Source organism: Struthio camelus, chromosome Z (genome assembly GCF_040807025.1).
Source record: "Struthio camelus isolate bStrCam1 chromosome Z, bStrCam1.hap1, whole genome shotgun sequence".
Lineage (NCBI taxonomy): Eukaryota > Metazoa > Chordata > Aves > Struthioniformes > Struthionidae > Struthio > Struthio camelus.
Window position 1 is genome coordinate 32,504,939 of NC_090982.1, and position 10,863 is coordinate 32,515,801.

General features: G+C 38.1%; 1 protein-coding gene across 1 annotated transcript in view; it reads left to right on the forward strand.

Annotated features, from left to right (window-relative positions):
• LOC104143020 (death-associated protein kinase 1) overlaps positions 1 to 10,641 on the forward strand; it is a 95,061-nt gene extending 84,420 nt beyond the window's left edge. Inside the window, exons 21-26 of the mRNA XM_068927255.1 lie at positions 41 to 229; positions 2,144 to 2,341; positions 4,643 to 4,781; positions 6,211 to 6,331; positions 7,354 to 7,542; positions 8,187 to 10,641. Coding sequence (XP_068783356.1) covers positions 41 to 229; positions 2,144 to 2,341; positions 4,643 to 4,781; positions 6,211 to 6,331; positions 7,354 to 7,542; positions 8,187 to 9,419 — 2,069 coding nt within the window. The 3' untranslated portion in view covers positions 9,420 to 10,641. The remainder of the gene's footprint in view (positions 1 to 40; positions 230 to 2,143; positions 2,342 to 4,642; positions 4,782 to 6,210; positions 6,332 to 7,353; positions 7,543 to 8,186) is intronic.
• The last annotated feature ends 222 nt before the right edge of the window (positions 10,642 to 10,863 follow it).

Sequence of the window (10,863 nt, forward strand, 5' to 3'; positions counted from 1 at the left end):
TCGTATGGTTTGTAATCTCATTTTCCTTTCCCTGACCCAGTTTCAGTAAGCATTACAAATCTTTATCCTGGCTGTGAGAACGTCAGTGTGAGGAGTCGTAGTATGATGTTCGAGCCAGGCCTGACCAAAGGGGTGTTAGAAGCTTTCGTTTCTCCAGCTCATCACTCTCACTTCTCTGCTGATGACCAGTCCACCAAGGCCATTGACATTCAGAACGCCTACTTGAATGGTGAGCAGTGCACTGGACTGGAGTGCCTTAATTCTGCAGGACAGATAGTGTCATGTTGCTTGCTTTAAAAAAAAAAAAAAAAATCTGATTTCATGCAATACTGACTGGTTGAGAAGTCAACACTGCTGGGGGAGGTGGTTTGTTCTTTTTTTAAGCAGAAATTAAATCTACATGAAATGCTATACCTGTCGTGTACATGCTAATCACTTGTGTCACTTATCTTTATACTACAGCATAGAAATGCTTTTGAGATGAATTTGCAGGACAAGGGGGAGGAGGCTTTTGGCATAATAGGAGTAGGTCAGTAGCTCATCTGTTGGTACGGAGGCCCCTACACTTTTATGTGTAGCTTGAGGATTTTATTAGTTTTAATCCAGTTCCGTAGACCAAGTGTTCTCACCATGCCTGTGGTTCATGCCTGAAGGATCTGTCATTCTCACCCCGTAAGGGGGCTGGAGCACATCTGATGAACACCTGGACTAGAACTTCTGCTTTAGTTTTCTTCCAAAGGAAGCTAAGAAGTGCTCTGCAAATGGAACCAGTTAGCAGTAAGTCGGGTCAGTAAGCAAAATCATGTGAAAACCTCACTGCTGCTCCAAAGCAAAACATTTAATGCAGTGTCTTCTCTTGGCCCAGTAGCTATCTTTTCTCTTAAGTACACATAGATGCTGCTGTAGCTTTAGAGCATGAAGACCATACAAATGGTATGTACACAGCACCCTTATTAGTATTCTCATCGTATAATGGTAAGATCTCTTCCAGTGAAGCCTTAATAAGGACAATGTTTTGCATACCTTAGCAGTTGCATTTCTAAGGTTGAGTTTGAGTTTGGTTCAATTAAGCTTTTGTTTTTGAGAGTATAGCATGTACACAAACGCATACTGTGGCACAACATTTGTCCTAGCGGCTGAGGAGTGTGGCATGTAGCTAAAGCGTGTTCTTCTTTGTCCAAGCTAATTTCTTCTTTCAAGATGATATGAAATCAAATGAAATTCTGCAGTGAGAGAGTTGTGCAACAGGTTATCGGCAGGATTTTCTTTTCTTTCTCTGTACTGTTACGATACAGAAGGAAACTGTGCTAAATAGCTGTACCTACAACAACAGATTTGAGATTTCTGGCTTTTTTCTTTTCTCCCAGAATTTTTGAGGTGCAATTTTAATCAGCATTTGTTTAATAGTGATAGTGCAAACTTATCTGACTTCAGCCTAATCATATGGTTGGTCTGGGGAGTGCTCAACAAGGTGCTAAAACTATTCTTGCCTGAAGTGAAAGATGACGACAGAAAGAAAGATCATACTGCTGAGATCCGTAACATGGTGATTCTTCCTTCCTGACTTAGCAGTGTGATTTGAATAGTGTTGTTCTTGTTTTAGTTTTTTTTAAAGCAAAGTAGGTTCTTTGAGAATGACCGTCGGCTGTTTTTAATGCTGGCAGTTGCACATTAGAAAGAAAAAATCACAAATGTGTTTGTGTTTGAACTGGTGTTCTGTGGGAGTAGAAAAAGAATGGGAGCAGTCATTCCTGGGTTTGTTTTTTTTTTTTTTTTTTTTGAAAGAAATTCAAGATCCATTGGTTTTGTGCAAGGTGAAGACCAATTTAATGTTTAAGGCAGCATGAGTTTAACACCCACGTGCTTCCTTGTGGCGGCCAGCTGTCCTGGAGAAAGGAATGTGAAAGAGGAACAGATTGTGAAGACACAACTTCTCTGTTTCTGAGAGTGAAACCTGCTCCATTTGTTCATTTTTGCATTTGCAATGTTACTTTCTCACCTGCATACAGCTTATCTTTGTGAAAATTTAAATCAAACTTTTTTTAACTTAAATTAAGCTCTTTTGTTTGTCTTTCCGTGGCTCAAAGGTGCTTCATGTTTGCTGAGGAAGTGTGATATCTTCATCTGTTTGTCTGTTTTATAGGAGTTGGTGATTTCAGCATCTGGGAATTCTCTGGGAATCCTGTGTATTTCTGCTGTTACGATTATTTTGCTGCGAATGATCCCACCACAATTCACATAGTGCTTTTCAGTCTCGAGGAGCCTTATGAAATACAGTTAAACCAAGTGACCTTTTGGCTTAGTTTCCTGAAATCATTAGTCCCAGTTGAGGAGCCAATAGGTATGCTGTTCTGTCTGTTAATGAACTATGAGGGGACTGGGAAGATGAAGGTTCTTGTGTTTCTCTGCCACTTTGCAAGTCCTCCATGTTGAGTTGAGTTGTGTTATGTGTTTTCATCCCCTTTTATCCCCTTTAAAACACAAGGTTTTTGTGTGAAGGAGAAGTTTATCTCAGTGGAGCAAGCCTGAAAAGAGTTGTATGTACCAGTTAGTCCGACTGAAATGGGTAATGAAGTGCAAATACAGCCTCTTGTGGATTTACGTCTGTAAATGACAGGTGAAGCTTTTGTTTCAGATAAGCTGTGTGAGAAATTCTCAAGTGTTTCAGAATGTTGGAACCGTTTTAAATCAATTCTAGAGACGTTGCTTAAATTCCACTTAAAACTAACCCCAATTAAGGGTGTTTCCAGCCTAAATTAGGCCTGTCGGTGTGGAGAGGATTGAACAATGCTTTAGAGCAATGTTGCCTCTCAGTGCATGCCGTTCTTACCCGTTTAGTTAGATTTCTGTTTGGACTTCACATACAGTTATCTTAACCTTTGGCACATCAGGATGGATAGAAACTAGTATTTCTAGTAATCTTCACTTGATATCTGTTAGGACTTTGCACAGGTTTTAAGTGAGATCACTCAAGCTTCCTAACCACTGGAAGTCACTTGTAAGGCAAACAAATATTCTGTATACTGGAGTATATGTAGCTTGTTGTTTGTAGCTGAACATTGGTCTGCAGAACCTGACAGTTTGACAGGAAAAAGCTAGTTCTGACATCTGTCTTGATTCTCCAGTGGCTCTAATTAGACACTCCTGGAAACCTTATAAGGCTGCTAGGAACTCACCAAACAAGCATATCAAAATACTTAGACAGTGCAGAGAGCGTTCTCCCTCTTTTTTTTTTTTTTTTTTTTTTTTTTGGTCTAGTTAATTCTGCATGGTTATCTCAGACTGACAGGTGACATTCATGAGCCAAAGGGCAGGGCTTCAGTTTTCAATTTGAGCATGTGCATGTCTTTCATTTCCATTTTGGGCTAAAGCACAAAGTTAATAATATGGGTGTTTAGATCTATCTGATTTGCAAGCGTTTCTGGAAGTAAAAAGCTCAGAAATTTGCAGAATAATATCAACGCTGAAAATGCAATTTCGAAAATTTTTCAGATTTCCTTAGTCCGTCAAGAAAGCTTAGTTCTAGATTTGGCAGAATCAGGGTTTGACTTAATCATATGTCTTAATCATGACTTGATCATAATGATTAGCATAATTCAGATATTTCTCTTAAATCAATGTTTATATTGCTCAGATTAATTTGGATACTCATGCATTTTTTTAATGCACATCTCCTCAGAAATATGTAATAGTTGAGCAGAAAACTTAAGCTTTTGATATTATTTCCCAGTTATTTACTTTAAGTCCTTCAGCTACAAAAAAAGATTTACAACTGCAGAGTACTTATCTTGAAATGCTATGCAAAGGCTTGGGGAAATGTGGCTTATCTATGTATGAATCAAGATTCTGTAGCTCTTAATGAAACGTCAGCACTGCTGTGAGCATATGTCTCCCATATAAAGTTTTGTCAAACAGAGCAGCAGCATTGGATTAAGTATCTTTTTAAAAAGCATTCGTCTAATGATGTGTCTTTTATGGAAGATCAGTTTGAGAAAAGGTTGTATAACTGTGTGTTCCATGCTGTCACTTCATTCATATGCCATTTGTATCTTTCTTTCTTTCTTTCTCATTCTTTTTCGTGGTATCTCCCAGGCTTTCCTACTTACTCTCACCTAAGTGAGAGTTCATTCTTTGTGTAAGTACTGTGAAATAGCATTCATTCCTATGTATGAATGTTGTAGATCTTTTGTGTTCTACTTTTAATCACCTAAGTTGCACCTGTAGTACTAAAGACCATCCAAAAATTATGAGAAACCCTTTCAAGAAGTTGTTACTAATGTAATTATTTTTCCTCACATTGTTATAGTTTGTAGCTAATAGATGTATCGTTAGTGTTATTAGTTAATGCTTTATCTTGCTCAAACAATAAAGTAATATAATAACAATATTTCTGATGTTATTTAGAAAGATCAGCTTTTCAAAGCGGACGTTAATATAGACAGTACTATAGATAGATAGCAGCCAAAAACCAATTGTTCGGTTGTGCAGAATTATGTAGCGTTGTGCGACAGTTGATGGATCCACTGCAGAAGTGATTGGTATACCAGGAATGTAAAATGCATTGATACTTTCCTGGCTCAAATAGAAAGCCATCTTTATAGGCGTGTCTCATAGTAAGGGAGTGCTCTTGTTTTTCATCTAGCATTTGCTGGAAAGCTGAAAACTCCACTGCATGTTGTTTTGGTTGCCACACATGCTGACATAGTGAATCTTCCTCGGCCTGTTGGAGGAGAGTTTGGATATGACAAAGACAGGTCATTGCTGAAAGAAATCAGGAACAGGTAAGAGAGGAACATACTTTTATGTAGTCTTTAAACATGATGACTTGAAGTAAAAATACTGGAATGTGCAATAACATGTAAAAACTTCTTTATTTGATTTAAGCCGTGTGGTATTTGCACAAAAGAAAGTGCCATACTTTGCCTCTGAGGCATTCCTTTACTGAAAATCTGGAAGATTATTTTGTGCAGAAAATGGAGTACTTACCAATACTACAGGGACCTGCTTTGAACAAGCTGACCTAAGTGAGTTAAAGAGAGCAAGTGATGCCTCAGGTCAGTGAAACTGAGGAAGTCTCACCCTGTCAACACTGGGATACATCAAAAGGCTCGTATCAACCATCTGGCTAACATCTTAGTGCTTAGGTTTTCCCTTGGTCTCAGAAAAGCAGTTGGTTTTGAGCTACAGCTGCCGGGCATAAAAGAGCAAGCTTTAACAGAAGAGCCACGCTTTCCTCTAAATTAGTTTAGGATGGATAGGAGTCAAACTAAAGCAAGCCTTGGAGGTATTCTGTACACACTTTCTGAAGAGCTGAATAACAGTGTTGACATTGTTGAGTCACACAGGTGAGAAGGTCAGCCAACAGATACCTAGAAGTTTGGAAGACTTCTAACCTTCCTGAGCAAATAGTTAAAGGGCACACTAACTGCAGATTGAAGTTGGGAATTTTCTCAAGCTAATCCTATTATTTCAAGTAAGAATGCTTTATATTCACAGTGAGGACGTAAGTGGGTACCGAGTGGTACAAGGACCATCCGTACCTTTGAGGGTATACTGCTCTCTGGCCTATACAAGAAGTTGATGTAGATCTATAGGAATTCCAGCACGGCAGTGATGGGGCCGTGTCCGCGCTCCACTGATATTAAACAACAGAAAATATCTGTGTGTAACCTTCGTATTTGAATCCTGTTAAATGTGAATCCTAGGAGAGCTAGGAAAACAAGTATGTGTGTTTGGAAAGTCAAAAGGAAGTGTGCAAAGAAAGAGCTGATATCAGTTTAGGTCAAAACTGAGCTATTTAAAGTAAGAAGAAACAAAAGAAAAAATACGAAGGTCTTTTTTTAAAATAAAAAGAAAAAAAATTCCTATTGGCCCTTCTCTATTGAAAGGTACATTGAGTGCTATGGTTCAGCTGTAATCGTTACAGCTGTAAACGTTATCTTCAGCCTTCTTCCCAGTATTTAGGAAGGACAGTAATTATCTCTCAACATCCCTGTTTATCTTCAAGAAAATAAAAGTACCTGTATACTTCCTTGCTCGTGAAATATCTTTGCATAATCAATACTTAATAATTTCATGAATTTTTTTCACTATTCTTTGAAGAAAAATAACTGTTCTGTAATCTAAGGCTGATGTGATATGCAGCTGGATTAAGAAGTAAAACTCCATTTGGGAATAAATAAATAAATAAATAATTGTTGTCTCTTTTAGGTTTGGAAATGATCTAAAAATCTCAGACAAGTTATTTGTCTTGGATGCTGGTGCATCTGGGTCTAAAGATATGAAGCTTCTACGAAATCACCTGCAAGAAATAAGAAGCCAGATAATTTCTGTAAGTAATATCTGGTAATGTAGGTTGGGCCAGCCAAAATATGTAAATCTGGGGTAAGAAGTTACTGTAGATTTAGTGTATGCGTTACAACTTCAAGAAGTTCTATTTGAATTTTCCAGTAGCATGTGTAGCAGACACCATGAGGAACAAACTGCTGACCCCCAAGGATTCATTCAGCATTTTCAAAATTGTAGGTGTTTTGCACGGGTCACCAAAATGATAACCTCTTGAGAAACGATGGAGATTTTCAGTTTAAAGCTCTAGTTTCCTATTTTCAATTGATACTGATTGGATTCTAGCACTGACACTTTCTTCCCCTTAATTGTCAGAATAGTATTAGAAACAAAATAAATTTAATGCAAGTAAGTTTTTCATTAAAAGAAAAAAAGAGTAGAACAGTTTCCTCAGCCATTAGAAAGGTAATTCTTTACATACGTATGTGAACTGCATATAGCTTATCTTTTTACTTGACCCTTTTATTCAAAAATATATGCTAATATATGCTAAGTTTATAGCAGGTAAAATAGCCGTGGTTTGATATCATCACCATGAATCCAAAGAGACTTCCATATCAAAGGTCACTGCCTCAAGCTATTATGTAGCTTCTGGGAAATTGATTTAAATTCTTCATATCAAATTCATACTTAGTTGTGTAACACACCAGCTAGAAGTTCGGCAGCTGCTTCTGACGGGTTTAAAAAAAGTAATGAATTGAAAGTGAATTACAAAGTTCAGTCTTCAGGTTGAGGGAAGTGTTTGCTTTTTAGAGAAATACAGCCTATTTTATACTCACACAGTCTATCAATTTAGTACGTTTTAGTTTTTCTGCTTTAATAAAACTTTATTGTAGCAGTTGTCACCAGGATTAAATTTTAAGAGCTTTCCTTGCATGAGATGTGGGGGCTGTGGCTTGAGACTGTAGGATGGTGGCATCAGTTACTTCTGAAACAATTGACAGATAAACATACAGTACAATGTAGATTACAAATGTTACAAATAGATGTTTTCTGTACTTCTGTAAGATGTGCCCACCTATGACTCATCTATGTGAAAAAATAATCTCCACTCTCCCTTCATGGAGAAAAATGAATGGACCCAACCAGCTGATGTCCTTGCAGCAGTTTGTGTATGATGTACAGGAGCAGCTTAATCCCCTGGCAAGTGAAGATGACCTACGGCATATTGCACAGCAGTTGCATAGCATAGGAGAAGTAAGTGATTTTTATTCAAACTGCATATCTTTACTAGCAAGGTACTGCTTTGGTAGAATAATGCTTAATGTGATTTTGGCAGATTTCCCTAGTTATTTTTTTCTATTCCCTCTTTAAAGACACCATACAAAACAGAGACTGGTTAATAATGCTTTTTTGTTATCATTATTGTCCTGTGGCTCCTAGTCATTTTATTCAACATTTTTGCTTTGAGAGAGGAAGAATTACATTTATTATTACATTAAATTACGTTTATTGCTGTAATTGTAATAACATAAAGTACCTAGAAAGGGTAATTATACTCTGATCTTAAAATGAGGCAGTGTTTAATATGTTTACTGCAAATGAGAAATTTTTATGTGCCCTTTAGAAGTTGGATCACAGGAAAACACCTTTGCATAGTTAGCCTGCAGAGCATCCCTAGGCTTTACTGCTGTGTTCTAATGGCTTTGTTCTTCACAGAAGTCAAGAACAAGATCTATTGGTTGTTCTGAATACCTGCAAGAAATCAAAATGCACTGTTTGTTATTCTTCTCTCAGCACTGTTAATACATGATTTAGTCAACAGGTTATGAAAGAGAGAATCTGGGGTATCCTATTGTAATTCACAAGACAGAGATTATAACTTTCATCTTTTTGGACAGATCAACATTATGCAGAGTGAAACTGTCCAAGATGTTGTGCTTCTGGATCCTCGCTGGCTCTGTTCAAATGTCCTTGGAAAAATCTTGTCAGTGGAGAACCCAAAAGCCCTTCATCACTATAGAGGTCGATACACTATAGAGGACATCCAGCGTCTGGTGACAGACAGTGATGTGGAAGAACTGATACAGATTTTGGATGCCATGGATATTTGTGCGAGAGACCTCAGCAGCGGAGCGATGGTGGATATTCCTGCTCTCATCAAGACTGACAATCTTCACAGATCTTGGACAGATGAGGAGGATGAGGTGCTGATTTATGGTGGTGTTAGAATCGTTCCTGTGGAACACCTTACCCCGTTTCCTTGTGGAATTTTTCATAAAGTTCAAGTGAATCTCTGCAGGTGGATTCATCAGCAAAGCACAGAGGGAGATGCTGATATACGTCTGTGGGTAAATGGATCAAAGATCATGAATCGTGGAGCTGAGCTTTTAGTGTTGCTGGTCAACCATGGTCAGGGTATAGAGGTTCAGGTTAGAGGACTAGAAACAGAGAAGGTCAAGTGCTGTTTACTTCTGGATTCTGTATGCAGCACCATTGATAACTTAATGGCCACAACCTTACCAGGCCTTCTGACTGTGAAATACTACCTTAGCCCTCAGCAGCTGAGGGAACATCACGAACCTGTAATGGTCTACCAGCCTAGAGACTTTTTCCGTGCACAAAGTCAAAAGGAGACATCATTAACTAACACCATGGGGGGATATAAAGAAAGCTTTAGTAGCATACTGTGTTTTGGATGTCTTGACGTCTACTCCCAGGGAAGCCTAGGAATGGATATTCACATTTCGGATCTAAATCTACTTACCAGGAGAAAACTAAGTCGACTTTTGGATCCGCCTGATCCCATGGGCAAAGATTGGTGCCTTCTGGCTATGAACCTGGGCCTCCCTGATCTTGTTGCAAAATACAATACAAATAACGGAACGCAAAATGACTTTATCTCCAGCCCAGTTCATGCCCTTCTGCAGGAGTGGAGTAATGCTCCTGAGAGCACTGTAGGTATCCTAATGTCTAAGCTGAGGGAATTAGGTCGCAGAGATGCAGCAGACTTTTTACTGAAGGCGTCTCCTGTATTCCGAATAAATTTAGATGCTAATGGTCAAGAGGCTTATGCTTCAAGTTGCAACAGCGGCACATCTTATAATTCAATTAGCTCTGTAGTGTCACGGTAAGAGCAGGTGTTTTGCATGGACAGTATCTTTTCAAACTGCAGAAAGGGTAAAAGATACAATATAAGAGGTTCTGTACGTTTTCATTTATGAGACTTTACATCAAAGGGTCTTTATCCTTCTTCAGCACCACCTTTTTGTGCATAATCTTTCTACTTTTAACAGTGAATTGTTGCTCTTTATTCTAGCTATTTAAAAAGGCTGGTGTACTTCTAGCATTTCAAAATTATAAATCGTGCTGTTTAATACTGCCATTTTAACTGGGAAGTCTAACTTTTGGATGATGTACTACAACTGTTTTATAAAAAATCCCAGTTCTCCAAAAAGGAAGAAGGAAGAGAAGAATAGCATATATTACCTGAAATGTGTATTTCTTACGCCCTCTTTTTTTCTTCTCATCATGTCTTCTGCTTAACACTTTTTTTTAATATTTCTAAAAAGAAACTGAATCATGTTTGTGGTCAGGCTGCCTGGATTTGATATCATGCTGTTTATTGCTGAAAAAGCGAGTGCCTTTTGCCGAAGGGAGGGTGCAGTTGAATCGAATGGCCCTGCTGAAGTTAATGAGAAGATGCTACCTCTGTTTCACTTAAATTGTCTGCATGCTTATCATTGCAAGTGGTGCTTGCCTTTTTGTTTTTCCTGCAGTTCTAAGACATTGGTGGTGACTCATTATGCAGAGCAGTCTCATGCTAATACGGTGGGTACAGATGTGTGATACCTAATCAACTTTGATTTCAGTCAGTTCGTAATGTGAGTCTTTTAAACTTGCCAATTGTCATACTACTTTATTTCCACGTGCCTCAGGTAAAAGTTTGTATCATTACAGGGTTCAAAAACCACACACACGATCTGTTTGATACTGCAGAACAATCCTGTATAGTTGTCAGTTGTTATTTGTGTATAACACATGGTTTTCTACTATTAAGTGCTGGACTGCTTATTTCCTGTTCTTGAAAACTTTGAGGGTTTAGGGGAGGGGAAGAAAAAGGAAGCAAGATTACTTGCAGTGAATTTTAAAATTGATATGCGGGAAAACAACCCATTCTCTGTTCTAAAAAAGCATGTAATTTTCATGGTGCAATGTGCGTTTGTGTATATATATTGTATGTATATATATTAATACTATTTTTTCCTTAATCTTTACAATGTAGTAAAATTTTAAAGGTGTTTTTTTTTTTTTTTTACAAATAAACTGTTGCTTGTTGCATCCTTCTCATTCATATTCTGTAGTTGAAAGGGACCAAAACTTCTTGTTTCCTTACAGCCGCAATGCTGTGGAGGTAGTGCCAGGCTTTTGAAGTTATGGGAGCCTTTTGGCCCACTTCAGTGGGATTTCTCAGCGCTCGGTAGGATCTTTTGATAAAATGTTTATTTATATTATATTAGGTGCCGCTCTGCAGTAACATAGGTTTGCATTCCTGTTGACAAATGGCAAGACAGAGGT